This window comes from Mytilus californianus, unplaced genomic scaffold (genome assembly GCF_021869535.1).
Source record: "Mytilus californianus isolate M0D057914Y unplaced genomic scaffold, xbMytCali1.0.p SCAF_5, whole genome shotgun sequence".
In the NCBI taxonomy this organism is placed as follows: domain Eukaryota; kingdom Metazoa; phylum Mollusca; class Bivalvia; order Mytilida; family Mytilidae; genus Mytilus; species Mytilus californianus.
The window spans coordinates 107,436,597-107,460,060 of record NW_026262701.1 but is presented as its reverse complement, the minus strand read 5'-3'; the positions used below and the strand labels follow the sequence as shown (position 1 = coordinate 107,460,060).

Genomic DNA, 23,464 nt, shown 5'->3' with positions numbered 1-23,464 from the left:
CAAACCGGAAGTTGAGGAACAGGATCGGCTACCACTGCGCCACCTATTCAGGAACGATAATTTGCTTCTTTATATAACTGCGAAATAACAATAACGTTAGACGGGTTCACGTGCATTAACAGAAATGCGCTTTAAATTTTATAATATAATTCATGTTCAGTCGACCTTTAATTATTATATCAACGACTGAAATGATTTATAAACATCTAGATTGCAGATAACACTCGAAATTAACCCGACCTCTTTCCACACGGAATTCAAATAATTCTAGTTTGTCAATCGGTTGACTACTTATAATGCAAAATACAAATATATCAAAAGTTTTTAAAAATAACAAAACACAATGATCATTTCTCTTTTTCCCAATGTAAATGAAATGAAACAAAAAACATTTTATATCACAATAAGAAGGGTAGAGAATTCAACATTCCGGATCTACTTGGAGCCTAATGACCCCCCACGTAGATAAGTTGGATATCGCGGAAGGAAGGATTAACCCGGCAACCAGAAAGGCATTAAAGCACTGCCTTTAAAAATGTTTCAAATTTGCAGAATTTAATATTGAAAAAATACAGTTTATAAAACGTTGCAGTTTTGGCTTTTATTATTTCCTTTTTATTTGAATGACAAAAATTGCATTGCTCTTACTTAGAGAACAAATGAAGTAATTTGCAAAGTTCATCCACTTAAATAATTTGAAGAATAAAAATTCTTCTTTCATAGACATTTTGAGTAAATGAAGAATTATTTGACAAAAATAAAAGCACTAGCTTGTTACCTGTAAACACAGTTTGACAGTCAAACCTTGTACTATATAAGGGAAATTTCAACAGGATAATATGAATTCAACAATTGGTAATGTTGTAAGAACTATAAGAAAATCAAAAACCTGTCCATAATATACATCATTATATGTACAAGAACAACCCCCCCCCCCCCCCCCCCCCGCCTTGAAAACTGTTGAAGTGTTCGACAGGCAAATTGGTGTCCTATTAATAAAATTCCCATAAAATCAAAAATTACTCTATTAAATTCAAAATTGGAAATTTTGCATAAAATAGAGAAAATCTAAATTCAGCGCAAATGCACATCATAATTATATGTACACTATTTCTACATGAAAATTGTCAAAAGAGTTTCAGACAAACCATATAAAATCCTTTTTATATACTGAAGGACGGACACAGGGACTGACGGGATAAATTAATATGCTGACTTTCCGCCGCTGATGTACGAATTTGAATAATAGAATAAACTCGTCATCGATTACAGCGAGTCATCGATGCCCGAAACTACTTTTATACAACCTTATATATAGGAATTATTTGTCTTGGAACAAACAACTAAAGCATGTATATGATTTGCACTGGCTATCAAACAATATACCATAGGGGTACAAAAGAAAATCTGAAGCAAATAAAATGGCAAAGATATTAGCATTACTATATTTAACTACATTTTTACTATTGATTGGTTGATTGTTGATTGCTTTACCTCGCATTAGCACAAAAAGGCTATATCGCGGCGAGCAATTTAAATATATTTAATCAGAAAATTAGCGGAGGTTGATATCTGATTTTGTAGAGTTCCTTAAATTCAATCGTAGTTTACAACGTCAGATTACTATTTTCATGATCTATGATAAATCTTTCGGAAAAATTAGGAGAAGCAACTGAAGCATGTACTGACTAAAACTTTTAGATTTGAGCTCTTAATCAGATCAAGAATTCAACAGCAGCTCGCAATCATACCACATCTGCTTATTTTTATAATTATATATAATACGTTAAAAGCAACATTTCTATTGAAACAAATTTGATTTTTCATTCGATTTACCTTTGGTAGTAAGAAAGGTGTCATAGTGTGCACCTAGTCCTATAATTCGGTCGTGTACTGTTCCAAAGTTTATACCCCTTAATATACCAATAACATTTTGGAAATAATCCTGAAAAAGAATCGCAGAGATGAATAAATTTAATTTTCAATGTCCAATTACATTGTTTATCTTGTTCGATAAAATTCTTCTGCAAATCAGGTTCATATTCATATCTAAAAATTCATTTTTTTTTATTAAAATGATCTCGTTCTCAGGTTGGTTTAATATTACTCACTGGATGTTTAAAATGTAAACAAAAACTATAATATCGATTTCAGTACCGCAACATTTTTTTCTTGTCAGCCTTAAAATGTTTACCGATGATCAATATCAAAAATTTTGGACAGTCTGGGAAGTCCAATAAACATTAAAGAGCGACAAAACAAAAATTACATACACAAAACAAACGCTTATCTAACGGCCAAACTGTTTTCGGGAATTATTCCTTTAGTTTTAGTATATAAGATTTACTCTTAGTTGGTGACACCTACCGGAAAAGCAATTAGCTTTCAATTGACAATTCAATCCAATTCGGGTCTTTTTAAAATATTTTGTTTATAAATTTGTTTCAAGCTCCACTGACGATTAAATTGGATACACATATAGAAAAGAGGAATCAAGAAATAGTTCTCGGTGTTTTGGAGTAAAATCTCGATACGGTTCACGAATTTATGTGGTTCCTTCTAAACCCTGTCACTGCTTTGGTGGTGTGTTGTTAATTTTAACAGGTCTAAATTACTTAATGGTATATGAAATCAACGATAAAGATAGTCGTCCATTTGACTGCGCGGGATGTATGGATACGCATCCACATCCAATCGGAATGGGGACATCAAAGCTGATGCTTCTTGTTGTGCCACGCTCTCTGCACGTTAAAGGCAAAAGTATGTTCTTATCAAGCAATGTTTTATATTCCAGTTACGTTGCTGTCTATATTCCCGCACTCCATCATCATTTGCAGAACCTGCCTATCAAATATACTTTTATTTTGTTCTCGTTCTGAAATATACATGAACTATTTGCAAACAACAATCATCAATCAATAAATCAAAGTGTTTGAATATAAGACCCTTTTACACATTTTATAACGTTTCGTTTAAAAATCTACAAAAAAATCAAACTACAAACTCAGTTCAGCTCTAGAGATGTATGCTTATTTTTCGCTTAAAATTTTGGTAACAGTACTGACCAGTAAGGTATAGCTCGAATAATAGTAGATAACATTTATTTCCTGGATCAGCCTCAAAACTTTCAAGTTTTGAAATAAATAATGCGCGTGAGAAAATAGTGCGTATATAGCTTTGAAAAAGTGATTTTGAATAAATATCTTTGTCTGCATACTGTCGAAAGATTGCAATATCATTAGTTGTGAGGCATTATAACTTTTTTGGGGAAATTACTTGACTATCAACGATTATAGAATCGTTATAGATTACTCAGCACAAGAGTAACACATAATGGGTTAAAACTGCATTACAATTAAGTGTGTTTGTTAATGAGAATTTCATTTTTGGTTTCATGTTCGTTTTGGACAGAGCCCCATTTTGTTTTTTTAACATGTGTGTAAACAATGTCAACTAAATATTAGTCATATATCAATTTATTATATACCAAAACATATATACAAGTCTAAATTGAAAAACAACGTTCAAACCTATGATTGCGATGGATAAAAACCGCAATTTTTAAACGTGTGCATGCAAAACAAACATATATATACACATATAAACTTACTGTAGGAGAAACAGATGTCTCCTGAAATGTATGGTATTCAGTTCTTAGTCCAAACTTGAGAAATTCGTTGAAAATATATTCTTTTGCAGCATACTTATACGCTCTGAATCTAGGATCGTGGTGTCGGGTATCAGAAAAATAATTCTTTATCGATGCTTTCATATACTGTGTGTTGGCTGAATCTACACAATACCCTGAGAAAATGGAATTCTAATGTATTGCAAAGAAATGGTACTAAGTATAGAAGGATACAACTAATTTCGACTAATAATTTTATTTAAATGACTGTTTTACAATGACATTAGGTATGAAAAATGCATTTATTAACTCAATGTATAAGACAGAATAAAACGATCATGCGACTATTTCTTTCATTTGAAAATTAAAAAAAAATTATCCAGTTGTTTATAATTCACAGAAATTTCACAAGTCTCCTTTCAAACATTGATGTACAGCTCGGTTAATTTAATATTTAAAGATACTTTTTTCTGAAGTAAATGAAGTAATTAAAATAAGTGTCGTGAACTAAATATGATTATGGATTGTTATTATGTGTAGGGTACTAAATATGATTATGGATTGTTATTATGTGAGGGTACTAAATATGATTATGGATTGTTATTATGTGAGGGATACTAAATATGATTATGGACAGTTATTATGTGTGGGGTACTAAATATGATTATGGATTGTTATTATGTGAGGGGTACTAAATATGATTATGGATTGTTATTATGTGAGGGGTACTAAATATGATTATGGACTGTTATTATGTGTGGGGTACTAAATATGATTATGGATTGTTATTATGTGTGGGGTACTAAATATGATTATGGATTGTTATTATGTGAGGGATACTAAATATGATTATGGATTGTTATTATGTGTGGGGTACTAAATATGATTATGGACAGTTATTATGTGTGGGGTACTAAATATGATTATGGATTATTATTATCTGTTGGGTACTAAATATGATTATGGATTGTTATTATGTGTGGGGTACTAAATATGATTATGGATTGTTATTATGTGAGGGGTACTAAATATGATTATGGATTGTTATTATGTGAGGGATACTAAATATGATTATGGACAGTTATTATGTGTGGGGTACTAAATATGATTATGGATTGTTATTATGTGAGGGATACTAAATATGATTATGGACTGTTATTATGTGTGGGGTACTAAATATGATCATGGATTGTTATTATGTGTGAGGTACTAAATATGATTATGGACTGTTATTATGTGTGGGTAATAAAAATGATTATGGATTGTTATTATGTGTGGGGTACTAAATATGATTATGGATTGTTATTATGTGTGGGGTACTAAATATGATTATGGATTGTTATTATGTGAGGGATACTAAATATGATTATGGATTGTTATTATGTGTGGGGTACTAAATATGATTATGGACAGTTATTATGTGTGGGGTACTAAATATGATTATGGATTATTATTATCTGTTGGGTACTAAATATGATTATGGATTGTTATTATGTGTGGGGTACTAAATATGATTATGGATTGTTATTATGTGAGGGGTACTAAATATGATTATGGATTGTTATTATGTGAGGGATACTAAATATGATTATGGACAGTTATTATGTGTGGGGTACTAAATATGATTATGGATTGTTATTATGTGAGGGATACTAAATATGATTATGGACTGTTATTATGTGTGGGGTACTAAATATGATTATGGATTGTTATTATGTGTGGGGTACTAAATATGATTATGGATTGTTATTATGTGAGGGATACTAAATATGATTATGGATTGTTATTATGTGTGGGGTACTAAATATGATTATGGACAGTTATTATGTGTGGGGTACTAAATATGATTATGGATTGTTATTATGTGTGGGGTACTAAATATGATTATGGATTGTTATTATCTGTTGGGTACTAAATATGATTATGGATTGTTATTATGTGTGGGGTACTAAATATGATTATGGATTGTTATTATGTGTGGGGTACTAAATATGATTATGGATTGTTATTATGAGTGGGGTACTAAATATGATTATGGATTGTTATTATGTGTGGGGTACTAAATATGATTATGGATTGTTATTATGTGTGGGGTACTAAATATGATTATGGATTGTTATTATGTGAGGGGTACTAAATATGATTAAAGACTGTTATTATGTGTGGGGTACTAAATATGATTATGGATTGTTATTATGTGTGGGTACTAAATATGATCATGGATTGTTATTATGTGTGGGGTACTAAATATGATTATGGATTGTTATTATGTGAGGGATACTAAATATGATTATGGATTGTTATTATGTGTGGGGTACTAAATATGATTATGGACTGTTATTATGTGTGGGGTACTAAATATGATTATGGTGTTATTATGTGTGGGGTACTAAATATGATTATAGATTGTTATTATCTGTTGGGTACTAAATATGATTATCGACTGTTATTATGTGTGGGGTACTAAATATGATTATAGATTGTTATCATCTGTTGGGTACTAAATATGATTATGGATTGTTATTATGTGTGGGGTACTAAATATGATTATGGATTGTTATTATGTGTGGGGTACTAAATATGATTATGGATTGTTATTATGTGTGGGGTACTAAATATGATTAATGATTGTTATTATCTGTTGGGTACTAAATATGATTATGGACTGTTATTATGTGTGGGGTACTAAATATGATTATAGACTGTTATTATGTGTGGGGTACTAAATATGAATATGGATTGTTATTATGTGTGGGGTACTAAATATGATTATGGATTGTTATTATCTGTTGGGTACTAAATATGATTATGGATTGTTATTCTGTGTGGGGTACTAAATATGATTATGGATTGTTATTATGTATGTGGTACTAAACATGATTATAGATTGTTATTATCTGTTAGGTACTAAATATGATTATGGATTGTTATTATGTGTGGGATACTAAATATGATTATGGATTGTTATTATGTGTTGGGTACTAAATATGATTATGGACTGTTATTATGTGTGGGGTACTAAATATGATTATGTATTGTTATTATGTGTGGGTACTAAATATGATTATGGATTGTTATTATGTGTGGGGTACTAAATATGATTATGGATTGTTATTATGTGTGGGGTACTAAATATGATTATGGATTGTTATTATGTGTGGGGTACTAAATATGATTATGGATTGTTATTATGTGTGGGTACTAAATATGATTATGGATTGTTATTATGTGTGGGGTACTAAATATGATTATGGATTGTTATTATCTGTTGGGTACTTAATATGATTATGGATTGTTATTATGTGTGGGATATTAAATATGATTATGGATTGTTATTATGTGTGGGGTACTAAATATGATTATGGACTGTTATTATGTGTGGGGTACTAAATATGATTATGGGTTGTTATTATGTGAGGGGTACTAAATATGATTATGGATTGTTATTATGTGTGGGGTTCTAAATATGATTATGGATTGTTATTTTGTGTGGCGTACTAAATATGATTATGGATTGTTATTATGTGTGGGGTACTAAATATGATTATGGATTGTTATTATGTGTGGGGTACTAAATATGATTATGGATTGTTATTATGTGTGGGGTACTAAATATGATTATGGTTTGTTATTATGTGTGGGGTACTAAATATGATTATGGACAGTTATTATGTGAGGGATACTAAATATGATTATGGACTGTTATTATGTGTGGGTACTAAATATGATTATGGATTGTTATTATGTGTGGGGTACTAAATATGATTATGGATTGTTATTATGTGTGGGGTACTAAATATGATCATGGATTGTTATTATGTGTGAGGTACTAAATATGATTATGGACTGTTATTATGTGTGGGTAATAAAAATGATTATGGATTGTTATTATGTGTGGGGTACTAAATATGATTATGGATTGTTATTATGTGTGGGTACTAAATATGATCATGGATTGTTATTATGTGTGGGGTACTAAATATGATTATGGATTGTTATTATGTGAGGGATACTAAATATGATTATGGATTGTTATTATGTGTGGGGTACTAAATATGATTATGGACTGTTATTATGTGTGGGGTACTAAATATGATTATGGATTGTTATTATGTGTGGGGTACTAAATATGATTATAGATTGTTATTATCTGTTGGGTACTAAATATGATTATCGACTGTTATTATGTGTGGGGTACTAAATATGATTATAGATTGTTATCATCTGTTGGGTACTAAATATGATTATGGATTGTTATTATGTGTGGGGTACTAAATATGATTATGGATTGTTATTATGTGTGGGGTACTAAATATGATTATGGATTGTTATTATGTGTGGGGTACTAAATATGATTAATGATTGTTATTATCTGTTGGGTACTAAATATGATTATGGACTGTTATTATGTGTGGGGTACTAAATATGATTATAGACTGTTATTATGTGTGGGGTACTAAATATGAATATGGATTGTTATTATGTGTGGGGTACTAAATATGATTATGGATTGTTATTATCTGTTGGGTACTAAATATGATTATGGATTGTTATTCTGTGTGGGGTACTAAATATGATTATGGATTGTTATTATGTATGTGGTACTAAACATGATTATAGATTGTTATTATCTGTTAGGTACTAAATATGATTATGGATTGTTATTATGTGTGGGATACTAAATATGATTATGGATTGTTATTATGTGTTGGGTACTAAATATGATTATGGACTGTTATTATGTGTGGGGTACTAAATATGATTATGTATTCTTATTATGTGTGGGTACTAAATATGATTATGGATTGTTATTATGTGTGGGGTACTAAATATGATTATGGATTGTTATTATGTGTGGGGTACTAAATATGATTATGGATTGTTATTATGTGTGGGGTACTAAATATGATTATGGATTGTTATTATGTGTGGGTACTAAATATGATTATGGATTGTTATTATGTGTGGGGTACTAAATATGATTATGGATTGTTATTATCTGTTGGGTACTTAATATGATTATGGATTGTTATTATGTGTGGGATATTAAATATGATTATGGATTGTTATTATGTGTGGGGTACTAAATATGATTATGGACTGTTATTATGTGTGGGGTACTAAATATGATTATGGGTTGTTATTATGTGAGGGGTACTAAATATGATTATGGATTGTTATTATGTGTGGGGTTCTAAATATGATTATGGATTGTTATTTTGTGTGGCGTACTAAATATGATTATGGATTGTTATTATGTGTGGGGTACTAAATATGATTATGGATTGTTATTATGTGTGGGGTACTAAATATGATTATGGATTGTTATTATGTGTGGGGTACTAAATATGATTATGGTTTGTTATTATGTGTGGGGTACTAAATATGATTATGGACAGTTATTATGTGAGGGATACTAAATATGATTATGGACTGTTATTATGTGTGGGTACTAAATATGATTATGGATTGTTATTATGTGTGGGGTACTAAATATGATTATGGATTGTTATTATGTGTGGGGTACTAAATATGATCATGGATTGTTATTATGTGTGAGGTACTAAATATGATTATGGACTGTTATTATGTGTGGGTAATAAAAATGATTATGGATTGTTATTATGTGTGGGGTACTAAATATGATTATGGATTGTTATTATGTGTGGGTACTAAATATGATTATAGATTGTTATTATCTGTTGGGTACTAAATATGATTATGGATTGTTATTATGTGTGGGGTACTAAATATGATTATGGACTGTTATTATGTGAGGGGTACTAAATATGATTATGGATAGTTATTATGTGTGGGGTACTAAATATGATTATAGACTGTTATTATGTGAAGGGTACTAAATATGATTATGGACTGTTATTATCTGTTGGGTACTAAATATGATTATGGATTGTTATTATGTGTGGGGTACTAAATATGATTGTAGATTGTTATTATCTGTTGGGTACTAAATATGATTATGGATTGTTATTATGTGAGGGATACTAAATATGATTATGGACTGTTATTATGTGTGGGTTCTAAATATGATTATGGATTGTTATTATGTGTGGGGTACTAAATATGATTATGGATTGTTATTATGTGTGGGTACTAAATATGATTATGGATTGTTATTATGTGTGGGTACTAAATATGATTATGGATTGTTATTATGTGTGGGGTACTAAATATGATTATGGATTGTTATTATGTGTGGGTACTAAATATGATTATGTATTGTTATTATGTGTGGGTACTAAATATGATTATGGATTGTTATTATGTGAGGGGTACTAAATATGATTATGGACTGTTATCATGTGTGGGGTACTAAATATGATTATGGACTGTTATTATGTGAGGGATACTAAATATGATTATGGACTGTTATTATGTGAGGGATACTAAATATGATTATGGACTGTTATTATCTGTTGGGTACTAAATATGATTATGGATTGTTATTATGTGAGGGATACTAAATATGATTATGGACTGTTATTATGTGTGGGGTACTAAATATGATTATGGACAGTTATTGTGTGTGGGGTACTAAATATGATTATGGATTGTTATTATGTGAGGGATACTTAATATGATTATGGACTGTTATTATGTGCGGGGTACTAAATATGATTATGGACAGTTATTATGTGTGGTGTACTAAATTCGGGGTAAAGGTGGACCAAACATTTTGATGTTTAACAAGGTTCAAGTTTTTTTTAAACTTGTAAGCAGAATTGTCAAAACCACGAAATGAAGTGTCTACGAAAACAAAAGTGTTTTACATTTTCTACACTATTTCAACGAAGATGGTTTTATCCAATAATATGGTTTAATAAAATTAAGAATGGAAATGGGGAATGTGTCAAAGAGACAACAACCCTACCAAAGAGCAGAAAACAGCCCAAGGCTACCAATGGGTCTTCAATACAGCGAGAAAATCCCGCACCCGGAGGCGGGCTTCAGCTGGATCCTAAACAAAAATGTGTACTAGTTCAGTAAAAATGGACATTGCACTAAACTCCGAAACATATAAATGAACCAAAATCAAATAAACATACAAGACTAACAAAGGCCAGAGGCTCCCGACTTGGGACAGGCGCAAAAATGCGGCGGGGTTAAACATGTTTTGTGAGATCTCAACCCTACCCCTATACCTCTAGCCAATGTAGAATGTTTGATAAGTATCTTTCATATCAGCAAAAACTGTTTTCAAATTACATTATCTCAAGTAAAACATCGTCGAGACGTCCTTGAACCTGTCTCAAATGTTCTAAATTGGGAATTATTATCAGTTTGTTCAAATAGGTGGCTTATACGAAAACCAAGAAAGATAAAATCCTAATTCAATATTTGAAGTTTCAGGATTTTTGTAATACAGTGAATTTCTATAGTAAAACCCAATATGAATAAACTTATCATAGATACCAGGACTAAAATTGTGTACGCCAGACACGCGTTTTGTCTTCAAAGGACATATCAGTGACGCTCGAATCAAAAACTTAAAAAGGCCAAATAAAGTACGAAGTTGAAGAGCATTGAGGACCCGAAATTCTGAAAGGTTTTGCCAAATACAAGATAAGGAAATTCCTGGGGTAGAAAATCATTAGTATTTGAAAAATTCAAAAGTTTTGTAGACAGCTTATTTATAATTATGGGCATTCATAGCCAAATCAATGATGATTCAAGTCAACACAGAAGTGCTGACTACGGGCTGGTGATACCCTCGATGAAACACGACAAAACAGTAAAAACTGATTTGCTTTGTCTCAACAACAGAAAATAACCCAAATAATTAGATGTAATCATATTGTAAACTAAAAGAGATGGGAATAAAAGAATTTTTTTCATATTGGATACTTATGCTTTATCAGTTCAGTTTTTAGTTAAAATATACTCTATTGCCTGCAATAGCTTTATAATAAGGAAGCTGTCTCCTAATTCTTTATTTAGAAAATATATTCATAATTTCAAATCTAGAATTTTAAAACTTCTGATGTTAACTAAGGGGGAGATAGATGTGTTTTACTCATATTAACGGACTGTTTTACAAAGAAATGAATTATTAACATTGAATTTATCAAGTTGACATTTAAGACAAAAAAAAAAACATTAATCATGCGACTATTTTTTTTTTTCATTTGAAAAAAAAAAAAAAAAAGAAATTTAATGAGGGGGAATGATAAAGTATAAAACCAACGAACAACGAACAGGTCAACAACAGTTCACAAACCAATACACAGACTAACGAGGGAGCAAAACGAGGCCTACGAAAACCGGGGAATTAGCACATGTGCTATTGAAAGGGAAGTTTTCCTGTTCCACTTGTGACATCTGTCGTGTTGCTCATGGCGATACAAATCGGATGACGAGTCGTATCTCGATGATGTCATAAATGAGGGAAAAAAAGAAAACGAAAAAAAGCAGTGCCCATGTGTAACATTGGTATTCCGCATAACAGTTAACAAAATCAACAAGATGGCATCTGTAAAATTTTATTAAATGACGTCAAATTTACCAAAATCACAATTGGGCACCTAAGCTCTTGGATATAGTACCAACTCGAATAAGCTTGTTCAGTTGCTGTCTAAATGTTGGTACATACAAATGGAAGGTTCGCAATGGAAAAATTGAAATCACATCTTTTTTTCCTAAAGCAAAGTTCCCAATAGAGCCTCACTACCAATGTATGGATGTGCAGCAACACATGTCATCATCTTTATAGCGGAACATGAAGTTAAATGATAATGCAAGCTTCTTTTCTTCCTCACACAAATAAAGGAAAGATTCGGAGAGGAGAACAGTTGATTTTAAGGGGAATGTTAACTGTCTGTTAAAAATACGTCCACAAAATTCTCTAGATAATGATATGATCTCTTTGAAAACTTTAGGACGTCAATATATTTTGGTATATCTGTAACACAGATGAGTGATGACCAAATATATATTCCGGATGTCGTGGTTTATTTATGGGGACCATAACCATAAATTAACCACGACTTAAACGAAAGTGTCCTTTTTTCCTCGTTTATGATATTACCGAATACGACTTATTTTTCAGCCTATTTTTACTTGTCGTGAGCAACACGACAAGTCCTAATTCAATAGAGAGGCGGGCATTTTAAAATATAGTGGAAATAAATCGAGTTCAAAATAGAATTTGATCCACCTACGGATCTTCTATACATGAGTTAGTTTTCATTTGATTCCAAACTCATATCTAGAAGCAAAAGATAAGACGATGACCATATCCATTAAAACTCATCATAAATACCAGGATTAAGATTTTGTACGCCAGACGCGCGTTTCGTCTACAAAAGACTCATCAGTGACGTTCGAATCAAAAAGGTTGATAAGGCCAAATAAAGTACGAAGTTGAAGAGCATTGGGGACCCAAATTTCAGTTATACGATTACATGTCCCAAATATTCTACACAATTTCAATGTTTATTTCTCATGGATACAAAGCGGTAGTTTAAAAAAAAATGTCAAAATTTAAAACAAGACATTGGCACTAATTTTTATAGATATCTATGTCTTTTCGACTTCAGGTTGTGAGTTACAAACAATATTGCTTACAAAAATTATCAAGAAAATATTTATACTGATAAAAGGTTCGGTTTAAACCATGAAAGCATTTTGATAATGTCAGTTTCAGAGTATCAGAGATTTTTTTTTTTACAAAGTATGATTTGTCCCTGCCTAAAACAAGATATTTGTATCTACGCTGGGCTTTTTTTTTATACAAATAGTAAGACCAATTCTTTCAATTTGTCTTTAAGTTTGGAATAGAATGGAAAGCAGATGAACCCTAGTGGAATTCCAATAGGAAATAGAGCATGATAAACTTAAAAAAGTTCTACACGCCACATTGTCAATGTTGTTTTACGCAGACCATCGAAATGGTTCGGAAGCAGATGTATTATCTCCCATTACTTCGTTTAGCGGCAGAATAAATTATTAATTTTGCATATAAAAAATAATTATGATAAGGAGAATAATTTTCTTATTTTTTTCAAACTATTATTCTCTACTTGATCAGAAAAATAAATCACCTTCTTAAACAAACATACCCATAGAGTAATAGATATATTGCACACGTGGAATTAATATTGGGTGTTCTGCACATTGATATCGCAAAATATCAGCCACGAGCCACAATGTGTACTTTTTTTGGCGAGTGAACGAAGCGAACGAGCTAAAAGCTTCATATGGTGTCGAGAGGTTGATATTTTACGATATCTAACGTGAGGGTACCCAAATTGCACCTATTTTGACAGTTTTTTCACCTACGTATATTTATGATCCAGACAAAAGTTTCCATTCTGTGTTTATTTTGTAGATGTATCCTTATTTATTATATAGTTCCACCAATCTAATTTTGAATCCATATTGAATCATAGAAAAATGGGTAAGAACCGACCTCCAAACGATCCATGATTCTGTAATGAGGAGTACTCAAATTGCATCTATGCTTAAATTTACATCCTTAAAAATCATATATAACAGATGTTTTGTTTTATTTCTTCAAATATTTAGAACAATTTGACATTAACCCATGCTTACTATTCATTATTTAAGAAATGGATGCTTGTTACATATTTTATTTGCTCATTTTTAAAAGATGACTTTTTGTGAACGTCGCATGGCGACGTTTCCATAGATTTTACTTTTTCCAGTGAATACTTCATCAGTTGATATATACTGTGAAAGTTTTGTGCATATCTACATATAATAAGTTATGTTGAAAGACGTGCATAATGTCAAATCATAAAAATACAAATTGTTTGGTCTCTAAAAAACTTGTAAGATTTCCGCTATGGCATGGTATTGGTTGCAAAAATTTGATATTTTTCATTTAAATGCAATATTTTTTATTTAATTGGTATATTTCTTCATTTAAATGCAATATTTTTTTTTTATTTAAATGGTACATTTATTCATTTAAATGCAATATTTTTTACTCAAATGGTATAATTTTTCATTTAAATGGTATATTGTTTTATTCAAATGGTATAATTTGTCATTCAAATGCAATATTTTTTATTCAATTGGTATAACTTGTCATTTTAATGCAATATTTTTTATTCAATTGGTATAGTAGTTTTTTTATTTATATGCAATAATTGCATTATGGGAAATTCTGTGACGTCACAAGGTTAAATTTGCAACAACGTTTGTGATTGGTCGGTAATTGTTTGGATTTCTTCCCTTTCTTTCTAAACATGCATGAGTGACCAAGAATTAAAAAAACGCGTCGGAATATCACCCCTCTAACTAAATCTGGCGTTCGTGCGAATTCGTGCACTGGCTGTTATTGCCAGGTCGAGCAAAAAATGCGAGTGACAAGTAATAATAATTAATTTGACACACAACCTGTTCATGAATAGAAACAGATACCTGCGTGCATGGCAAAAACGCCTCCAATGAAAACCCTTTCTGAAGAAACTCCCCTACAGTCTACACATCTGCGAGTATTGGCAGTAATGGTTATGGTTTGTGTGTGAGGGGGGAGGGGGTTCAGATTTAGATATTTGTATAGAGATGTATAGCATAGCATCATATCTGGTTATTAAAACAAGAAACATATTCATATTATAATAATTTACTGTATGCTTGGACTTATAGATAGATGTCATTAGTCCCAGATCATGTAATAAAGTAGGTCTTATAAAAATACAATAGCATTGTAATGATGATTATATATATGTATATATATTTAACAATGCCAATTTTTGGGAAAAAAGGGTAGGGACAAGGCGTTTTTAAAACATATTAATGGGGCGCGTTTTTTTGTTCTTCGGTAGTGAGCCAGAATAAGTCCATTTCTGTTTTTTTTTTTTTTTTGCATTGGGAAGATCTTCTGGCTCTCTTCCACCTATTCTTTTTTGATAGGTTGTTTAGACGGCAGAGGCACATAACAAACATATGGCGTCGTTTAGTCTAAATGACTAATAAATTTATGAATGCAGATCTATTAGAATGTGAGCTGTGTTATAAACGTTTTTATGGTATGACAGCCTTAGTAGGACATCCCTGTAGAACGATAAGCTGGATAAATATAAGAACTACCGTCGGAAAATAACAGTTAAGGGACGATTATTTGATATTCTAGGGAAGGGATTTTGATTGATTGGTGTTTATCGCTACTTTGAACACTATTGGGCTATTCCGTGGTGGTCAGTTTAAATTTATAGATGAAGGATGGGGAAGGGAAGAGAGGGTATTATTATTCATTTTAATCTGTCGCTAATCATGCCTATTTTTCAGCTCTTACCAGGCAACCATATTCATATATGAAATCCTTCTGTCCCCCACCCCAACAAATAGATAAATATCAAATGGTTTTCCACTTATTTAACACAATTTTAAATTGATTGATTGTTTGTTGCTAATTTTTAACGCCCAGTGACAAATATTTCATGCTTGTTCAGGAAAACACGAATTTAGAAGTCAGGTATATAATATAAAAACGGAGAGATGGGATGGGATATGATTGCTAATAAGGCAACTATCCACCGGAGTTCAAATATGAAGTGGATGTTAGCAATTATAGACAATCGTAAGTCCTTCAACAATGACAAAAACCTGATACTGTAAAGTCGTCTATAAAAGGCCCGATATGAAAAGTGTGAACAATTCAAACGAAAAAACTAATGGCCTAATTATACATAACAAAACAATTTACAAAATATCAAATATGAGTCGAGACATGAACCAACGACAACCACTAAATTACAGGCCTCGACTTGGAACAGGCAAATAAAGAATATGGTAGGGTTGATATAAAAACGAAGATGTAGTATGATTGCAAATGAGACAACTCTCCACAAGAGACCATATTACACAGAAATCAACAGCTATAAGTCACCGTACGGCCTTCGACAATAAGCAAAGCCTACAGCGCAGTCAGCTATAAAAGGCCCCGAAATCACAAATGTAAAACAATTCAAACGAGAAAACTAACGGCCGAATTAATGTACAAAAAATGAACGAAACACAAATATGTATAACACAGCAACAAACGGTAACTACTGAATTACAGGCTCCTGACTTGGGTCAAGCACATACATATACAGAATGTGGCAGGGTCAAACATGTTAGCGGGATCCCAATCCTCCCCCTAACCTGGGACAGTGGTGTAACAGTACAACAACATGTTTGTGAGCACTCAACCCATCCCGAAGCTGGGACAATGGTGTAACAGTACAATAAAAGAACAACCTGCACTAATCAGTTGCAATTAGTCAAAAGATCGATACGAGACACACAAAAAAACTAACATGAAGACAATAGACACAAAGCACCGACATTAGAGTATTTTCAATTAGTCAGTGGAAGTTTGCTCAAAGCTAATAACAACTAGTACTGAAATAAATCATGTTCTCCCAGATTGAAGTATCAATCAGTACACAACGCGCGGCAAAGGATTTATTAAAAAAAAGAAAACAGTCTGAGAAACGTCTGGTTTACGTTGTATATAGATATAAGAAGATGTGGTATGAGTGCCAATGAGACAACTCTCCATCCAAGTCATAATTTGTAAACCGTTATAGGTCAAAGTGCGGTTTTCAACACGGAGCCTTGGCTCACACCGAACAGCAAGCTATAAAGGGCCCCCAAAAATGACTAGTGTAAAACCATTCAAACGGGAAAAAACCAACGGTGCCTTCTAATCTATTTTAAAAAAACCGATATACTTGCATATAGATCCATATACAATGAAAGTTTTTGAAAAGTTGTTGTCCGAACGTTTTGACCATCGAAATTTTGCAATAGAAATATTAGTTAGGACCAGAAGATTTTAACAGCCAGTGCAGGACTCGCACGAACGCCAGATTTAGTTTGAGGGGCGATATTCTGACGCGTTTTTTAATTCTTGGTCACTTATGTTTAGAAAGAAAGGGGAGAAATCCAAACAATTACCAAACAATCACAAACGTTGTTGCAAATTTGACCTTATGACGTCAAAGAATTTCCCATAATGCAATTATTGCATATAAATAAAAAAACTACTATACCAATTGAATAAAAAATATTGCATTAAAATGACAATTTATACCAATTGAATAAAAATTATTGCATTTGAATGACAAATTATACCATTTGAATAAAAAATATTGCATTTTAATGAAAAAATATACCATTCAAATAAAACATATTGCATTTAAATGAAGAAATATATCAATTAAATGAAAAATATTGCATTTAAATGAAAAATATCAAATTTTTGCAACCAATAACATGCCATATTCCGCTGCTTTTTTTTATAAATAGGTGCAATTTGGGTACTCGGTGCAATTTGGGTACTGTGACGTTATATTCAGAAAAAATATTAATCTGGTTATCATACCATTTCTGTTTTTTTCACTCCCTGAAGCTGTTATACGCTTTGTTGTTTCAACGACATTACGCTTGATAAGTACGCTGTCCTTAGGTAATATAGGCATAGGTATGTACGCTCAAACTAAATAGAGAATCGCGTTGTAACAACTTGAACAACTCAAATAAGAAGTGTAGCAACATATCTGTAAACATGACCACTGAACTCATAATATACTGTAATTTTAAGTTCATTTTATTCTTTGAATTGTCACTAAATTGCTTTGTTTGGTATACTTATCTCATTATCATTTGATTACCCTTTCAGTAGAGAAAATGACTCGCAAATCTTCAAAGTGTTGATAGATGGTACACAGTAATTCATATTGTCACTAATGATACACCAAGAATGGTCATTATTAATTTCGAGCTCTGATTTCTCAAGAATGAACTGAACTAAATGACCGATCAAGTCAGGTAAGCATCTTTAAATAGGTCATCGCTCGGAAGTTGACCAACGGAGAAGATGCGCCTCATAGAAAATAAAATTGCTGAGCCAGGAACTTGGTTTTGACAAGAAATGTAAATCAGAAGTGGCAAAGGACAAATAGTATGAAAATAAATGGAATAGAGGATTTTAAAGTTCTATAATGTTTTGATTTCGCTTATCTAAAAAAATCTCAAATTTACAATCGGCCTACCAAATTTTTTTTTTGGTGGGGGAGGGTGGAAGGAGGGGGTTGCAAACAATAATTCAATAATTCAATCAATTATTTGGCTTTCAACTCTTCATTATAAACGTTAAAACTTCACACAGGCTCACAGTGGAGAAAATATAAGTCATGATATACATTCATTGTAATCTCCCAGGTTCATGTAAGCTAGCATCGAAAAACATTACAAAATTGGCCTCTATATTCTTTAGTTTCAAGTTTTGTTTTTTTTTGGTTGGTTGGTTTATATCTCATTGGTGTATACTCTACTTATCATTTTATCATTCTTATGTACAAACAAAGACCATGAATACTATTTGCATTGTGTTTCAAAACTGTTTAAGAAAATACACGTTTACAGTAAAATACATCATCTTCATTCCAAATTCGTAAGGAAATCAGGGCAAGTAATTTTTCTTTCGGACAAGTAAAATTTACAATTTCACTTGGCCAGGGACAAGTGGTCACAACAATTATTTCCACACCCCTGTCAAGCCATTCAATGCCTAACCAATACCATCATAATGTCTCAAAGAAAATTCGTAGCGCATTTTATTGGAACGTTATTTAAATATCTTACTGTTTTGATATACGTCGTAGAATATAGAAATAGAATTGTATATTGTGTTTAAATTTCCCGTTCATCAAATATTTAGTCCTTTTGGTGTTTATGGATTGTATAGACGATGTTAAATATCCGAAGGACAAACAAATATCTTTTTTCTATTTTTAATCAATTGGGTAACGTAATCAAACTGTAAAGAATAAAATACTTTGAATAGTTAGTTGTATCCCCAGTGATCGTGTTTGTAGATAATTCAACTTATGTTCTTCTTGACAATCTGTTCTCATCATACACGTTTGTACTACTAAGAGTTTTAATGGGACATACAAAACTGCCCAGATATTGAAAGTGATGTAAACAGCTATATGTGATTATTTGCGCCAAGTTCTTACGTCACGTATGTTTTTCACTGAATTCAATAATTCCATTTTTTTCCTTTACTTCAATACTTGCCAAAACATTAATTATTAATGAACAATTTGACATTATAATCATATAAAATTATAATTGTCAGATATTACATAAAGTTTATATGATATACATATATATAGTATACTCACAACTGAACAGTAAATTAAGCACACAGTAAATAAGATATAAAGTCGCCATTTTGTAGCATTTCTTTCGATGATTTAAATGCATCGACAGGTAAGAGATTTTCCGGAAATAGGCCAACGTATATTACGTTGATACTTTTAGAATCGTCATTCTGTAGGGCAAACTCCGTACAGTGATCGTTTCCGTTCCGTAGTATAGAAATAATTTATGTTCCGTAAGTACGTAGTCTTGATTCCCGTACGACTGAGGGAGGGTGACCATCTTATTAGATTTTAATTTCCCAAATATTTTGTCTTTCACCGGAAAAGATCGTCAATTTCGCACGCCTTTATGACGTCATTTACCAGATAGAATGCGCGCCTGTATCCCTGCGCTATTAAAAGTTTCCAGCACTTTTAGAATCGTCATTCTGTAGGGTAGTATAGAAATAATTTATGTTCCGTAAGTACGTAATCTTGATTCCCGTACGACTGAGGGAGGGTGACCATCTTATTAGATTTTAATTTCCCAAATATTTTGTGCAGTATAAAATCAAACTTTTTCACCCGTTTGCTCAACATGTGTTGGAAGTTACAATGCATACATTTTGGTCACATGACAGATTCAACTAAAAACCGTATCCCGGAACTGCCGTAACGTAAGTTATATTTTTTTTACAAAACCTAGAGGGGGTCTCATTGGGGGGAGGGGGGAGGGTCCCGTATCCCGCTAATTGTTTTGTCAGATTCCCGTATCCCGCTTATCATTTTTTAAGTTTCCCGTTTCCCGCCTATATTTTTTTTCTATAAGAAGTCGCCTTGCAATAGCCCTCCTATCGGTATACCACAGTTGTATCATTTACCATTGGCAAGATATCAGGAAACCGATAAATGGCTTACTGGTGTCACAAATTTAGGAATGACACAAAAAATTGTCAGTGACTCGCCAAAGGTGGGTGGTACTCTGGGCGCCAAGACTGTGAGAAGCGTAACTACATGTCCAATTAACTGTGGGTAAAAATTGCGGCAGGGGATCTGGGGCCGTTGAATCAATGCACCCAGCAGGTCGTAGATTTTAGAGTACTCGAAGTTGCTGAAAGTTAGTTGATTGATTGATTGATTGATTAATTGCTAAAAATGGCAAATAGTTCATGATTGTATAGGACAAAAACAAATTTACAATAAATACAACAGGTAGCTAGGTCCTGATCGTCGAGGATGAAGGTCTGGAATCTTAGAAATGCAATGCATAGAAAATGTGGTTTTCTTGGATAGGAACATAGATTTTGTCTTTCAGTAGACCACCTACGAACCCCTAAAAGAGTTGTTGCAAGTTGCTTAACGTGTAGAGAGCGTGGCATTCTCTCTACACTAGCGGCATCGGATTTAACGTCCCCATTCTGACCAGACGTGACTGCGTTATTATACATTACGCACAACCAAACGAACGCCTAACTTCGGCAAGGATTTTATTGTAGGTCGGATAAGGACCAAGTGGAAAGCTAGTTGAAAGTCAACAACAATTAATAAAAAAATAAATCATGTATATAAAAAAAGGCAGGATTTGAGAATGATGAGGCTAATTCAACTTGAGTATTTGTTGATAGAAATGAAATGATCTGAACCAAAGATCTAGTTTTTAGTTGTTTATATAAGGTGGAATATAATGACATTCTATTCAATACTCAATTCACTAAGGATGATAGACTAGTGTACAAATGACATTTGATAATTAAAGAGTTTTACCGAGTTCCCATGTATATACATATAATGTTGTTTTTATTTTTTATTTTTAAATATGTGTATTGGTACGTGCCTAAAGTGCCTAACGGCAGCTACGCCCCAGACTGTCATAAGATTATATTGAGAAAAAACGGAATGCATTTGATATGATAAACAAACAAACATTACTTATATCCCCATCACACTAGGACCACGATCCCACTACGATCTCAGAAATTATAAAATTTTGAAAGTCATAGTAATATCGTGGTCAGGTCGTAAAAAGGACATGCCAAGTCTTAATGATCGTGGAGCTTTGAATATGCTCAAAACATTCGTAGTGTAGTCAGGACCAAAAAACTAGTTGAAGTAGAACCGTATGAACTCAGTCGTAGTAAGGACGTAGTTAGATCGGGATGGGCGTAGAAGCATCGTATTAGAAACGTTGAGCAATCGGGGTAGCCAATGGAAAATATTTCGCTGCAACCTTAGGTAGGCCTATAAGATTTCACTGCGACAATCCCGATTTCACTATACGTCTTAATTACGCTTAAGTACAATATTGGTTCGATTATTCTACGATGAGGAAGACAATAATGCGCTGCTACTTTGCCCTTGTTCTCGTCTACATCACTACGATTCTACTACGTCCTAGCCATGAGAATTGTGTTATAGTTCCTAATTTGCAAATTGGAAATTTCAAAATTGCATACCTTTTTTGAGACCTCTGCTTTTTATTTAGCACCCGATCTCTAAGTGTTTTTAATACCTTTAGTGGAAAGTTATCTCCAGGAAACTGATGTGTAAACTGGGAAAGTCAAGATATTTATAGGGACCAAAAGCGTAGTGACAACGAAGTGGAGTCGTTTTTCGATCGTAGTAGACACGTATTGAAATGTAATGCGATCGGGAAGGTTTTGGAAGAAGCGTTCAGAGATCGTGTAAGTCGTGGTAAGGTCTTATTAGACGCAGCAAGAGCGTGACAAGATAGTAACTATAGAACGTGTTACTTTCGTAGCGAAGTCGTAGCAGGATCTTATCAGGATCATAGCAAGATCGCAGTAATCAATGTGAAAACTATGACATAAATTAATGAATATTCAAGCCAACCATACTACGATCTCAATGCAATCTTATATATTTTAGTTAGTAAATCACTCAAGTATGAGGTCAACTCCTTATTCATGGTCTTGGTCTAGTGTGATGGGGGCTTTACATCCACTTCATTTGAACTTTGGTGGACATCTGTCTCATTGGCAGTCAATCCACATCCCTTTTTTCATTTTTTTGACAACAAATTTTGATTCACGCTTAATAAAATGATGATTTTCCCGGATTCCAGGCTAATTTTTTGGTAATTTCACGTGTCCCACCCGACTTAATTTCCCGTTTTCACGGACAATAATTTGACTTTCACGTGTCACGCTTACAAAAATCGGCCAATCCCGCGTCACGCTTAGACCCCAATGAGACCCACCCTAGATGGCCGAGTGGTTTTGTGAAGACGGATTTGCCACTATGTCACAGAAGCATGCAGATACAAATCCCGCTGAAGAAGGACGAACATTACTTCCGTAAATTTGCAGATCTAACAATATTGGGCCCAAACGAAGTAAATACGTAAATTTGTAGCGCTAGTCATGTATATTCCTTTGTTACCCGATGGAAAATGTTAGTCGTGGGGACGTCAGAAATTTGAAATACAAATACATTCATTAGATATATCTATTAATACAAATCTAGCATCAATTGATATTTACAGATTGTTTTCTAATGTTGTTGCTGTTACACCACTGTTGCAGGTTTGGCAAATGGTTGAGCGCTAATATGACTGCCCAAGACCTAGAGCCTGAAGTCCACTTGTTGTCGTTTGTTGTTTTCTGTCACTTTTTTGTTCTCTTTATCGGATAATCTCCGACTTAATCCTTGCGTGTATACCGGTTCAATGATTTCAGACCTTAAATTTAGACAA

The 23,464-nt window shown here is 32.6% G+C and overlaps 2 protein-coding genes across 5 annotated transcripts in view; one reads left to right on the top strand and one right to left on the bottom strand.

Annotated features, from left to right (window-relative positions):
- The window catches only part of LOC127700504 (uncharacterized protein YfbL-like), a 323,855-nt gene that overhangs the window by 5,958 nt on the left and 294,433 nt on the right, over window positions 1–23,464 (top strand). The window lies entirely within an intron of this gene.
- The window catches only part of LOC127700500 (uncharacterized), a 245,133-nt gene that overhangs the window by 29,064 nt on the left and 192,605 nt on the right, over window positions 1–23,464 (bottom strand). Inside the window, exons 1-3 of one of the 4 annotated variants that reach the window (XM_052203996.1) lie at window positions 19,795–19,922; window positions 3,611–3,804; window positions 1,837–1,945 (exon numbers count right to left, since the gene is read on the bottom strand). The exons of 1 other annotated variant lie outside the window; for it this stretch is intronic. In XM_052203996.1, the coding sequence (XP_052059956.1) occupies window positions 1,837–1,945; window positions 3,611–3,804; window positions 19,795–19,876 (385 nt within the window). In that variant the 5' untranslated portion in view covers window positions 19,877–19,922. Of the gene's footprint in view, window positions 1–1,836; window positions 1,946–3,610; window positions 3,805–19,794; window positions 19,923–23,464 lie in introns of those variants that run through there. 2 more of the 4 variants (XM_052203995.1, XM_052203993.1) reach the window with 2 other exon arrangements.